The sequence below is a fragment of the Squalius cephalus genome, assembly GCF_949319135.1.
Source record: "Squalius cephalus genome assembly, chromosome: 2".
In the NCBI taxonomy this organism is placed as follows: Eukaryota; Metazoa; Chordata; class Actinopteri; order Cypriniformes; family Leuciscidae; genus Squalius; species Squalius cephalus.
In genome coordinates, this window is record NC_137123.1 from 18242809 (window position 1) to 18263052 (window position 20244).

A 20244-nucleotide genomic window follows, 5' to 3' on the forward strand; every position below is an offset into this window, starting at 1 on the left:
TCGCATTTGAAGGCCGATTGCGTCACCGCGGCGCGATGAAGGCTGTCCCAATTCAATTCTGCATCCTCCGAAGTCCGTATTCGAAGGCCGGTTGCGTCATCGCGGCGCGACGAAGGCTAAAGCGACGCCAAATGCACCCTTCGTTTCCCCGTGAAAGGAAGGATACATAAATGGACACTTTGCGGACTATCTTACCCTATTCTACCCCATAATTCATCGCGCGGCGGTGACGACAGCATTTTTATTAATAAATAAATAAATAAATGACGGCCGAGAGTTCGCTGGTGGACGGCAAATTCACATTTAAATGTAAGTATTATGTTTTCATTTACTCAAATAGCTAGTGAAACCTGAGTTAAAAGCCACAAGTTTTTCTTTCTTATAAACTTAACCATAACTCCTTCGTCACCATTGCGTGGTGGCTTCATTTGTCAGGTGGTCTGATGCAAAACTTGAGCTAATAGTTTAATAATTGTTTCAGGGAGCAAGGAGCAGACAGCTCAATTTATTAAACTGCAATTTAAAATAAATAAATAAACTAAATAAATTAAATTAAATTTTATTGTAATATTTGCACTAGTCTATCTAACTTGTGTGAATAAGAAATATCACTCACCCTATAAAGCCCACAACAATAGGAAAAGCTGTAGATAAGGCAATGGGGTTTCACTTGTATGTGTTTTTGTAGTGCTGCTATGTCTACAAAGGTTTTAACCAAATTTGAGTATTCATGAATATGATTTCTGAACATGAATATGATTTTAAAAATACATAGTAAGAAAGTTGAGATCACATCTTTGCTGAAATGTATGTGCTGTTGTTGTTAAAAAGCCATGGTTATTTTGCTCTGCCTTAGGATTGCACGTGTCCTGGGACAGGAGAGGGTGTGAGTGGGAAACCCACTGCTGAAACTTGGCCCTGGTTTGTCCTCATGGATGAGATGATTGCACCCTCATTGCCTCAATCCCTGAGGACACACCAGGGCCGAGTTCAGCTGTGTGTGACCAAGAAGAGGAGGAGCCAGGGGTAGCAGCAGCACCAGCATCAGCAGAGGGGACGAGTTTTTGGACTTGATTAGAGAAGACATGGGACTGCAGAGGCGAGGAGAGCACTGGAGAGAATGGACAGGCTGTTTTCTCTTCTTGAAAGAATGATTGAGAAATATGTATATATATATATTCTTTAACTTTTTTCACTTATATTTTTTAAAAGGAAAAAAAAAAAATGCAACTTTAAATGTGTAAATAAAAGAGAATTCATTGCTCTGGACATTGTTTATTTTTCAGTTTTTCACAGTCACAGTCATAATTTCTACATGAAAAATTCTTCTATAACGTTTTTCCCACAACTATTTACAACATACGTTAAACATCTCAAAATCAACATAAACATTTAAATTTACAGTACATAAAATAAGAAAAAATGATGTAGACTTTTATTCAGCTGAGTGGGAGACCCTAGTGTGCTGCTGGACTGGGATGGGCTCCACAGTAGAGACCCGGGTAAGGCCTCCTGCTGGTGGGACATCATCTGGGATGGTCTTCAGAGTGTTTGATTGCATATTTTCACTATCCAGTGAAGTTGTCTACCAACAGGTTTGCAGGGCTGACTCATGGAATAAATATTGAGATACTTTATTACACTAAAGTACTTTTAATAACCACTAATACCGCATTGGGGAAAAACTACTAGTCATATATTTTAAACCTTAGTTAAGCAAAATTATCTTGCATACTGTAATGTACTTAAGGCATCAAGAGTAAAAGTAAAGGAATTCTGCAGGAAAAAAACCTTGTCAGGGTTTTTATGATGGTTCTGCTTTTATATTACTGCATATGTTGCATTTTACTTCTGAATATTTTCAAGGTTGATACATTTAAACTATATACTTTTGTGTAGTTTATTGTAAAACAATGCATCATATTGTAAAATAACATAATTTTGTAGTGTTGCTCAGTGGCGTATCCAGGACATTTTTACTGGGGTGGCCAAGATGGGACACAAAACTAGAGTGGGGTGGCCATTTATAGCCTACTATAAAGTAATGTTATGTAAACCTTCAAACTCTTATGAACAATAGAGGATTTTAATAATAGTAACAAAGTGCAAACTTTATTTTTAAATAATGGTACTATTTCATAAAATGTAAGATACAGTCACAGGCCTATTTAGGAAATGTGTTTACTATAGTCTGTTATTAATTACCGTAGTGGGAATATGATTTAGGCTACTCAATTAACTTGTCCATTAACTTGTCTGAAAATGCACTTGTGTTTATCTGCAAAAAGGTTCACATACACTAGATTGCAGCCTAGGCTACTTTTAATGTAAATATAATGTTAGTCGTTTGTTTTTCAATTCATAACACATGTGGACAATATGGAGTGAGCTGTAGTCTCTGTCTTATATATTCTTAAATTCTGTCTTATATTTTTTATATATTTATTTATTGTTTTAACAATTTTTATATTTATTATGCACTGGCCGTAGAGCATTGCAATTTCATTGTATACTTGATATACATTGACAATAAAGATTCTTACTTAGATTCTTACTTACTTTTTAAAGTCTACATTAGAGACCTGCGCAGGACGGATTTCTCCCTTAATAATTCCTAAAAAGCTGACATCTCAGTTCATCGTGATCTCACAAATCTCTGTTATTATCAATGAAACTGGCTGCATAATTAATCTTTCATAATATATACACTTTGTTTGCTATAATCAGATGATTTGCCAGTAGCTTATGCAGAAATCAGCACTGAACAAAAAGTCCATTTTGAGTTGTGAGGGGATTCTATCTTAAATGCCTCTGATTGGCCACTGCGTTCAAGAAATCAACACATATGTCTGTGATTGGCTACATTGTTGCAAACATGTTATAAATAGAGACTCTGGCCTGTAAATCGTTTCTATTTTGTTTTAGTTGTTCTTGTTGCTTTTGTGCAACAGATGAATGACAATTTATTTGTTTTTAGATGTTCAATTTATAGATAATAGATTCTATTTTATAGATTCTATTTTGCGGGAGTCCCGCGAATCGTTTTACTCTCCCGCAACCAGCACACACGAGTGCATTACCGCCCGTGCCCGCACTCGGCCATCAGATCTATATTCCCGAGCCGCACTCTGCTGCGTTGGGTCCCGACCATACCTCTCAATCGACTGATTCCAGCGTTTTTATTGTTGTTGTATTGTTGCAACTGTGTGACCGTCACCGTCCTCTTGTTTCACGGACTAGCAGCAGCAGGTGCACCGTGCAGCGCACGTACTTTCATCTCATAAGTCACCTGACCTGCATGGCCAAACGTCCGCTGAGCAGAAATCAGCTCTCAAAGTCTCAGTTTGACCGTTACTGTGTTAGTTAAAAAAATTGAACTGGCCCTAAATCAGTTGATCAGCTGTCATCATTGATTGACAACATTTCTCATTTCTTGTGTTGACGAACTTGACCAACTACCTATCAGATCTGGGGTGGCCACAGGGGTGGCCAATGAGCTTTCAGGGGTGGCCCCGGCCACCCCAGGCCACCCCCTAGAATCGCCACTGGTGTTGCTGTCCTGTGTGGGAAAATCACTTCGAGTATTAACGATGTAGTTCCTTACATACCACCACTGGTTATTTTGAAAATTAAAGTAAATGTAGGCCTATTGTCACAATATTAACAAATTGTTGCTAACTACAGCTCCGTCCCATTTCAAAGGGCGCATCTGAAGCGCTCGGACCGGTCTAGCCTACGGAGGACTGTTCTTGTCGCCTAGCAACAGTGACTGACAGCTGCCAATGAAGAGCGGGAGTAACATTCGCACTGGACTTTTTATATTCAACTGAGTTTTATATTCAAATAGGGTTGAAAACCTGTGTAAATATATTTACCAAGGCCCATTTAAAGAATACACTAGCCTACAAAATCGCATCAAGGTAAGATATAAATGAACATTTGAATCTTCGGCTAAGCCGAAAGTACATGACCTGAAACATCCTTAATACCATGTCCTCCAGTAAAATATAAAACATAAAAATGACAATAGCCAATTCTGGCTCCATAGAGTTTACTCAATTATATCAAATGAATTATCAGGATGGCAGCATACTCTCGCACCGTTGCTTGGCGCCTGGAGCGGTAATCGGGAACACCTGGCTGCACAATTAGGAAATCCTACTAAGGCTACATGGAGCGTCGTTCGGAGGACGCATAGGCTGCATCGTTTGAAGTCCGCAGCCTTCGAAGGATGCAGTCTTCACATTGGGACACAGCTAATATCTCCGCTACACCCGGAACCGGAGTGAGGCGTTACACCAAAATAATTCCCCTCGGGGAGCATGGAAAGAAAAAAAAAAGGTTCCGCTTTTCCCAGCATTTTGTCACCCGTGACAAATATAAGATACATACAAACATGTACACACCTGAGTGAGAAAAAAAAAAAAAAAAAACCACTAAATACTAATTTTAAGTATACTCTCTCAACCCTGGCAACATATATAAAAATGATTCAAACAATAATTAATATGTGTACAGTACAGCTCAGCTCTTGCCCTGTGGCTGGGGAACTCACTTCTAACTACTCATCAGAGGTGGGTAGAGTATCCAAAAACTGTACTCAAGTAAAAGTACAAGTACTTATAGAAATATTTACTCAAAGTAAAAGTAATAATCTTAATAGTTACTTGAGTAAGAGTAAAAAAGTATCCAATGAAAAAACTACTCAAGTAGCGAGTTCCTAGTTACTTCGGATCCTAGGCCCAGGGCCGGATTAACAATTTCCTGTGCCCTGGGCAACAAGACTCAAGGCCCCGGTGTAGTCAGGGGGTTGGGGGGCATGCTCCTCCGAGAAAATTTGGATTTCTCTGATCTACATATGTGCAATTAAGGACTTTTGAAGGCCAAAAAAATTATAAGAAATTGGCTAGCTTTAAAACCTTGTCATTAGATTATATGTCAATACCTGCTCTCTCCTCATCTTCATATTTATTTTTCTCTCAGTCTTCTTATCCTGGCCTGTTTAGATCCCCTCCTAAAGCTGAACTTAGTCTTTTCATTTTCGTCTGTGTCAGTGACGAAAGTAAACATAGGCTCAACTGATATTTATACGTTTTATGAATCATTTTCTTAGACAAGTTAATTCACTCAAGGCTACCAGGAAAGCTGTAGCCTAAGTCAGTGTTGCCATTAGGAACCTTCTGCAAGCTTTGGAATTTGAAAACGTCTGTTTTTAAATGTTAAAAGTAATTTTAAATAATACAAATTATAGACTACGTTTACCGCAGTTGGTGGAATTGGCAGACGTTCCCTTTAGCATCGTGCGCTGTGGAAACTCGTCAAAGCATTCTCAGGTATAATTATGCAGCATTAATGCACGAATGATTTTGAATTAATATTTTCATCATGTCGATATACAATGGTCACATAATGTTAAAACTAATCTTGCTATTGATATCTTTGTTAGACTACCGACCCTATAGAACAAATGTCCGGCTAATATCGAACCTAAAACGAACTTTACCGCGCTCAACCAGCGGGAGTGCATTTCACGAATTAGTAATCGCTGGCATTCAGCGGTGAGGGAGGAAAGACTGCGTGAACCCGCGTAGATGCACTTTATGCAGTGCATATATATATATATATATACATATATATGAAGACTTCATGATGCAAAAGCCTCTGAGTGCCATCTGAAATTTTCTTCTAAAAGAGCATTTTTATCAAGCTCGTATATTTAAGTTCAGTAATTTCACTTTAGTGACAATTAATTTAGGTACTTTTCATTGCCATTTAAGTGAAATAACAACATAAACATACAAGCTTGATAAAAATGCTCTTTTAGAAGAAAATTTCAGATGGTACTTAGAGGCTTTTGCCTTTGAAGTCGTCATATATATATATATATGTATATATAAAACGATTTTATTTAGATTTTTTTTTTTATTTAAATGACTATTATTATCATAAGTAGCTATCTTTGCAACAAAAACAGAAGAGAGGCGTAAGCATTATTTCTGCCATCTGTATAGCCCGAAAATCATTGCCTGTCCATTGGTTTGTATAATAGTAACTTATACATTTGGATTATTAGACAATGTCGAAATAAAGTGAATCTGCAGAGTGTTGCATTCAAAGGCATGTAATTGACACAGAGAAGAACGAGTTAAAACTCTTCACATGTGCTCGCGCTCATGACTGCTACTTAACATCTGAACACAAAAAAAACAAATAAAAGTACATCGACGGATCTTCTTCTGTCTGTTCTCCAAAATATAATCAAATGTATATTTCTGCAAGCATGTTTAAACTGGTTAACTGTGTCTACGGCAGGCAAAGGCATTCGTTTTCAAGTCGAGTTCGCACACCACTGCGCAACAGTACACACAAACTACCGCGGGATGGCGGGTGTTCATAAACTGTGAACAATGGTAGCTTATTTAATGTATAAATGAATGTATATGTCCAAAAAACAGGTAATGTCATACTTTCTAGTAGTGCTATCGTGGCCTAATAATCTGTTTGGTTGTAAAATGTATTACCTGAGTGAAATGAAATCGAATGTATCGTCCTGTGGAATCATTCATTCACAGACAGCTTACGAAGATGTTCAACTAACAAAGATCTTCATTGCTGGCAAAAATATGATACATTTGAAGATTTGCTCTCACTGACTGTACTGTAGGTCCACTGCCACTTCATCTAACGCTCTTGATGTCCTTAAACGACTCCGAGTCGAGTGTGAATTGAAATCGCTTCAGACGATTCAGTGCGTGCAGGAACTGAACAGATAATTCAAACTGATTCGCGAACCGATTTAGACAGATCTAACTTGTTGTTTGATGAAGTCTTTGAACAGAATCGACTCAAAAGAGTGATTCATTTGTGAATTGAGCATCGCTCAAGCCCAGAAAAAAAGATACAGTGCGCTTGGAATAAACTACGCATTTAACAACACATATTGCATTAAAATAAAGTAACAAGATGAACGTCGCCCAACGTAACGAAGTAAAAGTACAGTTTTTTCATTAGAAATGTACTCGAGTTAAAGTAAAAGTACCCACATTTAAATCTACTCTTAAAAGTAAAAATTTTCCAAAAAAGTACTCAAGTAAATGTAACGAAGTAAATGTACTTCGTTACTACCCACCTCTGCTACTCATAGTCATGTAAGTAACTCGGAGTCTTCTTCTGTCTCGTCAACCTCCTTAACTCTAAATTGTCTTTCACCAAAGGAGTTTCTGACCTTAACACCTCCTTGGTCGTTTCCTCTGTCTGCTTCACATTAGTGTTTTTGGAAATTGTGACACCCGCGATTGATATTAACTCGTCCCCCTCTATCTTAGATGTTTCCTCCAACTCCAGAGTTTCCTCTGAAGGCACAACATGCCTGTTCCTCACTTGATCTTTGTGCCGGCGCACTATCTGGCCATTTCCAAGTGCAACAGTACAGGACACCGGTCCCATCTGTTTCTGAACTGTGCCAGGAATCCAGATAGGCCCTGAACCAAAGTTCTTAGTGTACACTTGGTCACCTTCAGTCACCTGTCTCTTTTTAGCATGTCGATCATGGTAAAATTTTTGCTTCAGCTGTTTTTCCTGCACTTGACTTTTAAAGTCAGGATGGATGAGATCCAAGGTAGACCTTAGTTTTCTTCCACACAACAGTTCCGCAGGAGATTTCCCAGTAGTCGACTGTGGTGTGATCCTGTAACTGAACAATGCTTTAGCAAGCTTTGTCTCAATGGAATCTCCTGTGCTCTTCTTCATTAGACTTTTGAACGTTTGCACCACCCGTTCAGCCAGTCCATTAGAAGCTGCATGATACGGTGCTGTGGTGATGTGTTTGATGCCATTTCGGGCCATGAACTCTTGGAACTCTGCACTTGTGAAACTATTGCCATTATCCGACACCACCATTTCAGGTATCCCATGTTGGCTAAAACTTTGTCTCAGGCATTGAATGGTTACAGCAGAGGTAGACTTGTTTAACGGGAACACGTCTAGCCATTTAGAGTAGGCATCCACTACGATTAAAAACATTCTCCCTAACCACGGACCAGCATAATCAATGTGGATTCTTCTCCATGGCAGATTTGGCACCTCCCACAGATGTAAAGGTGCACAGGGTGGAGAATTTCTATTCTCTTGGCATGTGGCACAAGTTTTTACCATGCCTTCTATTTCCGCGTCCATCTGTGGCAACCACATGTAACTTTGTGCCAAACCTTTCATTCGGGTTATTCCAGGGTGATTGATGTGTAATTGTTTCAATAGAGCTGCGCGGCCCGGCGGGGGAATCACCACTCGCGCTACCCACAGAACACAGCCTCCCTGTACACTGAGTTCCTCTCGTTTCTTAGTATATGCTCCTAAAACGGACTCGTCCATTCTCTTTGGCCATCCTCTGAGCACATACTCTCGCACTCGAGCTAAAACTGCATCTTTGTCTGTCCATTTTCTCACTTGTTCTGCTTTGACAAGGGGCACATCATTTTCTTCAAGTAGGAGTACTCTTTCTTCCTCCGCTTGAGTCTCTACTCCTTTCTCTGTTAAAGGCAGTCTGCTTAGTCCATCAGCATTTTGATGTTCCTTGCCAGCTTTGTAAACAATGGTGTATTCGTATCCACCCAATGTCACAGCCCATCTCTGTATACATGGCGATGCCATTTGTGGCACTTCTCTCAGTTCATTAAATAATGAAATCAACGGTTTGTGATCCGTTACAATGGTGAACTGCCTCCCATACAAGTATGTGTGGAATTTCTTTGCACCAAAAATGACAGCTAGACCTTCCTTCTCTAATTGAGAGTAATACTTCTCAGCTGCATTCAGTGTTCGTGACACAAATCCGAAGATCTTTTGACTTCTCGAAGGCTTCTTTTTGTTCAGAGCCCCATGTCCATTTTGTCTCCTTCCTCAACAGTGCATGTAATGGTGCTAACAAGGTGGATAGACTAGGCAGGAACTTATGATAATAGTTCAACAGGCCTAAATAAGCCTTCAGTTCACTCACAGACTGCGGTGTGGGGGCTTCCTGGATCGCTTTGACTTTTTCTGCGACTGGTTGCACACCTGCGGCACTGATTTGTGACCTAGAAATATCACCTCCTCTCCAAGGATCTCACACTTGCTGCGTTTCAGCCTCAGCCCACTTCTTTTTAGCCGAGACAATACCTCGTCCAGGTTTCTTAGATGTTCTTCGTCACTAGTCCCTTTGACTAAAATGTCATCCAAATAAACTGTGACGTGTGGCATGTTTTGCAAGATTCGTTCCATGGTGCGTTGGAAGATGGCTGGGCTTGACGCTACCCCGAATGGTAACCTACAGTAAGTGTACAGTCCTTTGTGTGTATTGATAGTGACATATTTCTTTGCACTTGTGTCAAGCATGATCTGCTGATACGCATGGCTCATGTCCAGCTTTGAGAATTTCTGCCCTAACTGTGCAAACAAATCATCCACTTTAGGAATAGGATATTGTTCCACACTGGATGCTCTGTTGACTGTGAGTTTATAATCCCCACAAATTCGAATTGAGCCATCTGGCTTCCTCACAGGTACAATGGGTGCTGCCCATTCTGAAAACTGTACTGGTTCTATAACTTTGAAGCTCTGCCTCCACCAGGGGTTTTACTGCGAAGGGTAAACGTCGAGGCTTATAGAATCGTGGCTGGGCTTCGGGGTTAACATGAATGTTCGCTGTGGTGCCTTTAAGCTGTCCCAGCTCTTCTTTGAACACTTCAGTGTGCCTGTCTAAAACATCTGACAATTTTAGAGCTGGAGTTGTTGTTACTTTATTTACCAGCTGTGGCAGCAGCCCTAAGTCTCTTAGCCAGCCACGGCCCAACAAATTTGGCCCTGCCCCTTCTACTACGACCATCGCCAGTTTTGTTTTCTACTTCCTGGCATATCACTCTTCCTGTGACTTGTCCCATCCCCCCCATCTTATGTATATGTCTTCAAGTTCAGATTGCATGATCTCCACTCGGGCATGTCTATTCTTTTCCATAGTTTGGAGTATTGCTCCTTGCTGATGATTGTGACACCACATCCTGTGTCAACTTCAAACTCCACTTCCATGCCATTCACCTTTAACTTTTGTGTGATAGGAGCCACTTTAGGTAGGCTTTGTGATACACTGTAAATTGTATTGATGTCGCTTGCATCCTCTGCATCACTCACTTCCTCCTCTTTTACTAAATGTGACCTCCTACCTTTCTCTTTTTCCTTTCTCTCCACTCTTTGTCCTTTGAACGGTGCTTTCTGTGAACTAGCCCCAGCTTGCTTCGACCTGCATGCTCATTTTATGTGTCCACGCTTCCAACATTTATGACAGAGTTCATTCACAAACCTGCATTCCTCGGGCGCATGATTTCCTTTGCATCTGTAACACACAAAGTCTTTTTTTGGGCCTTTCTTTTCCGCTGAATACACTCTATGCACCGATGTTTGTCCTTTCAGCATCCTCGTTGCTTGCGCTGTCTCATCTGTTAACATTCCTTGTAAATCTTTTACATTTTTGTTTGCCGACTCCATTGCTTGACAGATATTAAGTGCTTTCTCGAAGTTTAAGTCCACTTCCAACAATATCCGTCTCTGCATCCTGTCATCATTCACTCCACACACAAGTCTGTCACGCAGCATTTGCGAAAGCGTTGCCCCGTACTCACAATGTTGTGCTAATTTTTTCAACTCCGCCACATAGTCAGCAACAGTCTCTCCATTCTTCCGTGTGCGTGAATTACACTGATATCTTTGCACAATTTCACTCGGCTTTGGATTGAAATGAGCTTTGAGCACGCTTATCAACTCCCCATATGTTTTCTCCCCTGGAGTCATGGGACACAGAAAACTTCTCAACAAACTATAATTGGCTGCACCTACCCCACTTAATAGCACTGCTTTCTTTTTATCAGCGTCGGTAATCTCGTTTGCTTGAAAGAAAAATTCCAGCATTTCACTGTATTCCTCCCATAATTGTGTCTCACCGTCAAAAGGGCTCACCGTTCCTACCAGCGCTGCCGTCGTGTTTATCCACAGTCTGCCCTTCTCTGCATGTACAATTTTCAGCCTGGTTCCATAGTGCCTTTTTATCCTCGTCGCCATTTATGTGATATCCTTTGGTGCATCATAAATGTGGAGACATGGAGGTAAATTTCTTTGAATCTTTATTAACAAGTGCAGAGTGGACAATGCATCTCGACAGCGTTTCAGCAGATGACAGACTGACACCGGAACAACACTACTCTACTCCAGTGTTGCCAGATTAGAAATGTCGAAGTATCGTACCAAAACCTCAAAATTATCGTTTTTTGAGAAAAATTATCGTACACGAATTAAATGCATAAAATATAGCTATTTTCCAACTATTTTATTTTCCAAATATTTTACAGCCAATTTAAACAAGCTGTGTAATACGCTCACACTAACTGGAGGAAGTCTGGCTACTTAACTTATATGCCGACAGTCCACATTTTGAACTAGACCATAATTAAACTATGAACCTTCCTCTTCGCCCCTCCACTGTCCTCACCTTCACTTTCTGAACTCATTTTTTTAGCACTTTACTGCTTCGTTTTGTTAAACTGATCTAAACTGAACTGTCTTCTTCGGCAAAACTGTAGTGTAGTGTTGACGTGTGCTTTCCCCACTAAATCCATGCCTAGCAGTTCCAGAGGCTTATCCACCTTAATTAAAATAAATACATTTAAATTATGTGCACTCATGAAATACCAGTCTCAAATCCTATGCACATCTGTGGACAAGCCAGGGGCGTAGAATTTAGTAGGGACGCTAGGGACGTGTCCCTACCAATATCCAGTGACACTGATATATCCTTAGCAATAATTTCGATCAAAACTTAAAATATATTTATATTGATGTCCCCATCCCCACCAATTTCAAAATCAAACCTACGCCACTGGGACAAGCTTACAGATATTGGGATGTACTTGGGCTCCTGCTTGATGGACAGTCTGCTAAATTGGCACTGGGCACACTGCAAAACCTGATGTTCAGAAATAAGCACATGAGAAATGCATTCCAAAACATAATACATTCATATGTTTCACAACAAAGTTAGAAAGGAATAATTTAGTATTTACCCATTATCAATGTCCACCCCCATTCCAGGCCAGTAGAACTTCGCTTAATGGCAAGCTTGTTTTTTTCTGTTCCACAGTGTGCTCCATAGGGGCTGGCATGGCATTCTGTGAATATTTGGTTGGCCTCTTTTTGTCCAATGACCACTTTTTTCCTCAAACCTATACAATTTTTTTGAGGAGATGTAGTAAAGTTGACCATCTATTGAAATAGCTTTATTGTTAGTAAAGTCTAAACAATAACCTGCACGGAGGTTCTGAATGCCTAATGAAAGAAATAGGATATTTTAAACTGAAATTGCAGGATAGTTAATATTTTATGATCTATTTGCCAAGAAGGCTATAGTCCATGGACAAGTATGGGTTTTTTGTTTCTATCAAGTCTTGGTGTATTACTATACCTCACTCCTGTCTGTGGAGTTATGTTATCTTCACTTTCAAAAATAATTATAATTTAGAATAGATTACTTACCATGAATTTGGAAATTGGAGCAACGTCTGCGAATCACATATTTATGGTCTTTTTTTATACCAAATGGATATGTGCCTTGAGTTTTATAGCTCATGATTTCCTCATACATTTTTGGATCCATTGTTGGAATGTGCCAGCAAGAACAGAAATTCAGGTGACAATGTTGTGTGGTCATCTCCCCAATTTATAACACCATTGATTAACTTGATTAATTAAAGCTAATTAGTGCCCTCAGAAATTGTTAATTAATTACTAGAATGTTATGTTGCACCCATGTATCTTGCATGTGAAAAATATTAAAGAAAAATAGCAATATGGTTTTATTCATATTTATTTATTTATTTATTTATTTTCATACAGGGAACATAAAAGGTGTCACCTGAAAATGTTTACCTTTTGACAATAATATGATAAAATCTTTTTTTTTTTTTTCATGTGTATTTTGGTGACATTTAACATATTAATACATTTTGTATACTGTTTACAAAGTTGTATTTCATAAACCTGTCATCTCTGACGTTTTGCAATCTTTATAAATAATACAGACATAATAATATAAAGACAATCATATGAGGCATTGAGTTTGTTTTGTTTTGTCAGAAATATTACTGGAGTGTGAGAACCATTTTATTATGCTGACAATTGAATGGTGCGCCAATGCTTTTGGCCTTTTTCGCTTTCCGTACTTCCAGTTGTGGTTTGATGCATCTGCTAAGCATGCGCAGACATGCCTCTTTGAGGGGGAACACAAATTCCTGTAGGGAACAGAATCGACTGCTACACCGGACGAATCAATCACAGTCGAAGATGTTTTAAATGCTATTGGAGATGAGTTGCGCGTAATATCTTATCGGCATCTAGAATGAATAAAGCCATTGTTGTCTTTCTTAAAGATGAGTCTATGGTAGACGGTTTGGTTGAGCGTGGTTTGTCTGTAAGGGATGTTTTCTTGTCAGTTTTACCGCTGTCTAATCTGGCAAAAAAAGTGATGTTATCTAACCCCCGTTTATTCCTAATGACTCATTAGAGGGCTTACTTGTTCGCTACGGCAAATTAGTGGGGCCTATAAAGATGATTCCTCTTGGCCTAATAAACCCTGAGTTGAAGCATATAATGTCTTTTAGGCGCCACACACACATGGTGTTGAATGCAGATTGTCAATCTTTAAATGTCTCTGCAAAGATGACTTTACAAGGTAAGCATTAAGCATTTTAATTGTACAATAAATCCATTTTTAGATCGGAATCATGATGAACCCCATCCATTCTGCTGGAATTTTGAAAAACCTGATTGATTACCATGACCTTGTTGATTTATGGAGGGAGGCTTTTCCTGGGGTTAGACAATATACTTGGTTAAAGAGAAATTCAAATAGATTGTCTGGAGCCAGATTAGATCGGTTCTATGTTAGAAAAAGACACAGATATAGGTTTTTTAATAGTTGTATTTCTCCCTCTTTTCTCTCTGATCACCATTATTTTTCAATGTCTGTCTCTGTTGTATCTTCTAAAATCTATAAATCACAGTGGCATTTCAATAATAGACTTTTACAAGATCACAATTTTCTTCAATCTTTCAATATTTTCTGGGAATCTTGGAGAGAAGAGAATAATAGATTTAAGTCACTAAGTCAATGGTGGGATATTGGCAAAGTCCATATAAAGATCTTTTGCCAACAATATACTGCACAAAGTATCGGAAGCCTAAAAGAAGAAATGAAGATTCTCGAACAAAGCATCCTTGAACAAAGCGTCAGGAATGTTCGTGATGACTTAACTGCTGTTGATCACATCACAGAGAATAAGCTTCTGTTGAAAAATCTGTTGGAGGAAAGAGGAAAATTTGCTTTTTTAAGAACTAGATTTTCCCAACTTAATGAAATGGACAGTCCCACCACTTTTTTTTTTTTTTTTGGACTTGAAAAAAAGCCAAGGGAGCAAAAACAATTTCATCAATTGAAACTTCCAAATGGCCGAGTGACAACTAATCAACAAGAGATTCAGTCTCGTGCAATTTCTTTTTATGAGGACTTGTATTGTTCTGACCAGTGTGATGACTCAACAACAGACCAATTTTTACAGGATTTGCCAAACATTTCAGAGGATGAAAGGTTAAAGCTTGACAATCCTTTAACCTTTTCTGAGGTTTCACAGGCTGTTCAGGAGTTGAGCCTCGGGAAGTCACCTGGGTTAGATGGACTTTCAGTGGAATTTTACAAATCCTTTTGGAAACTAATGGGCCAAGATTTGTATGATGTCCTTTTAGGATGCATTAATGGAGGGACTCTGCCTTTAAGTTGCCGGAGAGCAATGTTGACATTGATCCCCAAAAAAGGTGACCTTGGATGCCTAAAAAACTGGAGACAAGTTTCACTGTTATGTGTTGATTTTAAAATCTTGTCGAAAACATTGACTAACAGACTTAAAGCTAGGGTAGGTAATCCTGTTCAGAAACACTTTTTTTATACTGGGTGAAATGGTCCTTCCATCCTGAGAGTAGTCAATACATTATGTGTTCAGAAAAAGGAATGAAAAAAATCAGACCTCTGTAGCAGCTGCAGGACAGTAAAAACTCTGACCAATCACTGCCATTCGGTGCGAATGTAAAGAACCAATCAGCTGCCTTCATGTCTCGTGCCCGAGCCCCACTGCGCGCGCTGCCCTGCGTGCACTCAACACATGTCACCGTTCCCGGAAACATTCAGCTCACTACACCGAGTAAGCAGGAGTTTGCGGCACAATGGAAGAGAAAATGCAGCAAAATCTACCAATGCCAGCTTTGCTGGTAACCGCTCGCCCTGATAAAAAGCCTAAAAAAAGAAAATCGGAGGCAGAAAAGGCTGCAACAAAACAGGCACTGGATAAAGCCAGAGGACAAACTCGCGTCAACATTGCAGCATTTGAACGGTGGAGACAACTGAGGGAGCTGAAAAGCGATGCCGAGGTTGCGATCTTTCTGCTGAACAGGTAATTATTTGTTTTGCTTCGGGGGGATTTGTTATTTCCATGATATATGTTACGTTAGGCAACGTAGCTACTTTTGTAGCTAGTATTAGCCCAATGCTAACATTAGCTTCTCTGTCGGTGTAAGCCAGTTGCGTTACAGGTCTGCTTATCTGACTTTTAGGACATGACATTTTGAACATATTGCACAGCCATAGTCGCAAGTGTCTGCATTATAATTGTGATAAAATTACGTTAATATATTGCTTATAAACGGGACAACTGTGGTGATGTGGCATAACTGTTATGTGTTTTGTTAGCTACGAGAAGAAATGTTTGTTACTGTGTGAAATGGAAACAAAGTTGTGTTGTCATTCATTGTGTGTCTTTGAGATGCAGTAATTATTGTCAGATGTGTAATTGTGATATTCTTCCTAAAGGTAAATCACTGCCAAAGGAGTAGATCACCACAGCAGACGACGCCTCATGCAAAGCCTGACCTGTCAGTCATCCCTGGACACTCCTTTTCTTATATATATATATATATATATATATATATATATATATATATATATATATATATATATATATATATATATATATATATATATATATTTCTTATTTATTATATGTAAATACAGATTGTTTATGACAATCAAAAGCAGCGAAAGTACAGATACTTACTTAAAAAAGTATTTCTCTTAGGTCTCTCTTGTTCGTTTTTTTTTTTTTTTTATAAAACAAAAAGTGTTATACCACATTCATTGTCATTATTCATTTAGCATGTAAGGAGGTAAGAAAAGTAATAGCTTGTTTATGCTGAAATGGTAAAGGAAAGGCATTTATCATTTCAAAATATTTATTCCAACATGACAAAAATACTCGGCTTTCCTGTGACCTGCAGCTGACTCCGACTGTGGATGCACGTTCATGTTTGTGGGGGCGTAGCTTTGGACAGAGTACTGACGGGAGGGGGTGGAGCTTAGAAGAGGTGCCGCTTTCAAATCTTGCTAGCTCTCCAACATTACCTACTATAGCTTTAACTATTAAAACTATTAAACTGTTAAACGAGGATCTCGTAAAAATCATCAAATCAGCACAAAATGTGCTCAGGCGTTCTGGGGATGAAACGCATCAGGAAATGACTGCTAAGAGCTGTCATGGTTTCGTCTTTTTTCTTTCTTAGTAACTCACCACTCCCTTCTCGTTCATTCCACTAGGCTGGCTTTTAATAAAGTCAACTTTAATGTTTATTTAACAACACTTTGCATTACTCAGGACAGAGTGAGTAATTCAACAGTGACCTCATCAGAGACGTGCTTGTTTTATATTTTTGATAATAAAAAGAACATCTTTCATCATAATGAACTGAACCTTTGTGACAGCTTCATCCGCTGGCGAAAGCTGAAAATGGTGGCAATTATCACATCTCCAGAGTCACTTTTAATAAAGTTTTTCATTTAGCAGAATTGCTTAAAATTGCAGTTCAATATTTAGTTTGGACAACATAGGTGAAGCTACACATAGTTTCTGTCCCAAAACCTAGTGAACTGCCTATTTAGACGACATTTATGTGCACTCCAAATGCAAATGCTGTTCTGAAAGCCAGCATAATTATGATTTGGCCAGATTCTAATGCAGCATCCCTAAAGGCACAGTCCTTTCAGACATTTAAATTCTGTCATCATTTCTTTCATGCTCATGTCATTCCAAACCAAACATGTATGACTTCTTCAAGGTAAGTTAGTCTGTGTTACACAGAAAAAAAAAGTAAGTCATACAGGTTTGGAACAACATGAGGTTGAGTAAATAATGACAGAAAAGAAAAGACAATAAGACAATCCCATAATGCATACATATTTTTTTATACTTGTGCCTTATTAGAGTGTAGCTTTATCAACATGCTTAAGGCCTTGGTTCTGGAAGCATTTTCCCATTCATTTTTTCATTCATTTATTTTCATTGTCTGGTTGGTGGAGATTTCTTTCCTGGAATAATATTTTTAAACAAGTTGAAATAATGTAGACTGATGGCTTCTGCCTAAGCATATACCATCGTTTAACAACCTGGTCGCTTACAGTATGTCTGTTTTTAACGGGTTATAAGTTATGGTTAAAAATCAATTCCCCTATGGATAAAATGAATGGGATTTTTACTTCTGGAACCCATTTGCTCATTTCACATACCGTGGCAACTTTGGCCCGTCCTCAAAGAACATTTCATGTAAAAATCATGTAAATGTATCTACCAGACCACACAAATGAAGTTATAAACTTGTAAATGAGCATTATACAAACACTTTAAAACTCTAATGCATATTGGCAATATTTAGGTGTTTCAAACCATTTAGTGACCTCCATTATGACACTTTCTCTACATTCTCTTTCTGTAGGAACCTAATGCCTCGTACTTTAGACGGCCAGATAACTATGGAGAAGACACCCAGCTACTTCATCACACGTGAAGCCCCTTCCCGAGTTTTCTCCATGAGCCGCAAACTCATTGTGGTGGTCCGCCGTGACCCCGTGACCCGGGCCGTGTCAGACTACACTCAGACTCTGACCAAAAACCCCGGCCTGCCATCTTTCCAGAACCTGGTCTTTAAGAACTCCACCACGGGTCTGATCGACACGTCCTGGAGCGCCGTGAGGATCGGCATCTACTCCAAACACCTGGAGAACTGGCTCAGGTATTTCCCGCTCGCGCAGCTTCTCTTCGTGAGCGGCGAGAAGCTGGTGACGGATCCGGCGGGAGAAATGGGCAGGGTGCAGGATTTCCTGGGACTCAAACGAGTGGTGACCAATAAGCACTTCTACTTTAACCAGACTAAAGGCTTCCCGTGCCTCAAAAAGCCGGAGGGGAGCAGCAGACCGCGATGCTTGGGGAAGACGAAAGGAAGACCACATCCGCACATCCCGCCGGAGGTGCTGCACAGACTCAGGGATTTCTACAGGCCTTTCAACATGAAGTTCTACCAGATGACTGGCCAGGACTTTGGCTGGGAGTAAAGAGTTGCTGCCAGTACCCTTTTTGATAATGCAGAAAGCTATGAAACTGTCTAGTGATTTTCAGCACCTTCACAGTGTGTACAGTCAAAGCTCATGGTGCATATTGTGTGTTCTGGCCCAAAAAGACAAAAGCCCCTTTCACACATTCAGTCTTTACTGGTAAATTACCAATAATAGATCGTGTGTGAACAGGACCTTTTCAAAAATACCCATAAATTCCCTTATTTACCAGTAATACACATACTCTGTGTGAATGCAGAATGAAGATTACCGGTATGATCACTTACAAGAACTCTGCTTTGGGCCAATCATAAAGTTCTAATTGAGATGACTTGATTACTCAGTGAGTTTACAGTAAGCTTTTTAATACTTTTTCTATTTAAATATGCAATCATCTTTGACTGTGGCACCACGTCTCTGAGCTTTTTCAACGTGTTGTACTCGAGACCCGACCTTCTTTTCCTTTCGTCAGCGCTGCGGCTCTGCAGTTGGATACTATTATGCGCATCTCGTGTTTTTAAGAGCAAACACGCTTTCTGTTTGATCATCCCCTTACACCTTTCACTCAGACGTCTAAAATGTTGTCAAATTGAACAGATAGTGAAACTAAAGCACTTCTCCTCATGTGGGCGGATGTGTGAATGATCTCTTACCGGTAAAAAGTTGCTTGTGTGAACAGCATATTTGTGTATACTGGTAAAGTCATTCTGGCAATTTTGTAATTTACCAGGATTGCTGTGTGAAAGGGGCTAGTGAGAAGCAAAAAATCAAGTCACTATTATTTAAATAGCTATATTTAAATATATTTTTCCCTCCCAGTTCTTATTTTTTTTCAATCAACATGTCACTTTTAGGGGCTCTAATATAGCGTTTTATATAATACAGATTGTTTTAAAGCTGCTTCATGGTAAGAGAATCAATGGTGCAAACTTCATCAAATATATATATTCTAATTCTGATTTGAAAAGCATCTCTACAAACTGTTAATTCAGTTCAGTCAAGCTCAATTCAGTTGAGTTCTGTGTAAAGTTTACTGTGTAAAAGTTTAAATTGTAAAATGAGTTCAAATCAGCTATAAGCAGCTTGGCAGAAGACTGTCAATAGTGTCGTTACTCAGCTCAAGTCAGTTCAAGTGTTGTTCTCAAATATTAAGTGTATTTTAAACCCTAAATTAATGCATTGAAACATTACTTCCTCACTCAAACACTCCTCATCATTAAATGGATTTAAAACAGGCATGTAATAAACGTTAAAGGCTCAGGGAAGGAGGAGACAGGAACCAGCGAACGTTCAACATAAACTTTAATCACCAAATAAACGACAGATGATTATTCGTATATTTCTCTTAGGATATGGTTTCATAGTGAATTAGAGCTATTTAACCCCCGTCTTATTTTAAATAGCTGATTTTCTCAATAATTATACAGGGACAAATACTGGACTATGCATTATTCTTAAGACAATATCTGCTGACTGAAAACAAAGATCTGCTTCTGCTGTAAATTGCTATCATTTATATTTATGATTTTTTTGATTTGTCAGTGTCCAAATATATATTGAAATCAATGAGCAGCTTTTTTTCTACAAACATTATAATAAATAAACATGATAGAAACAGTGTCTGCACACATTTTATTCATTTTACTGTTCTCTGTGATCAAATATTGCTGAGGTTTGTAATTGCTGATCAATAAGTTTTACGGTGTATAGAGATAATGTACTGTGAATGAATTTTAATT

The 20244-nt window shown here is 39.0% G+C and overlaps 1 protein-coding gene across 1 annotated transcript in view; it reads left to right on the forward strand.

Annotated features, from left to right (window-relative positions):
- LOC307150696 (heparan sulfate glucosamine 3-O-sulfotransferase 3B1-like) overlaps positions 1-18633 on the forward strand; it is a 132968-nt gene extending 114335 nt beyond the window's left edge. Inside the window, exon 2 of the mRNA XM_079858129.1 lies at positions 17890-18633. Within this exon, the coding sequence (XP_079714255.1) occupies positions 17897-18505 (609 nt within the window). The 5' untranslated portion in view covers positions 17890-17896 and the 3' untranslated portion in view covers positions 18506-18633. The remainder of the gene's footprint in view (positions 1-17889) is intronic.
- Positions 18634-20244: the final 1611 nt, after the last annotated feature.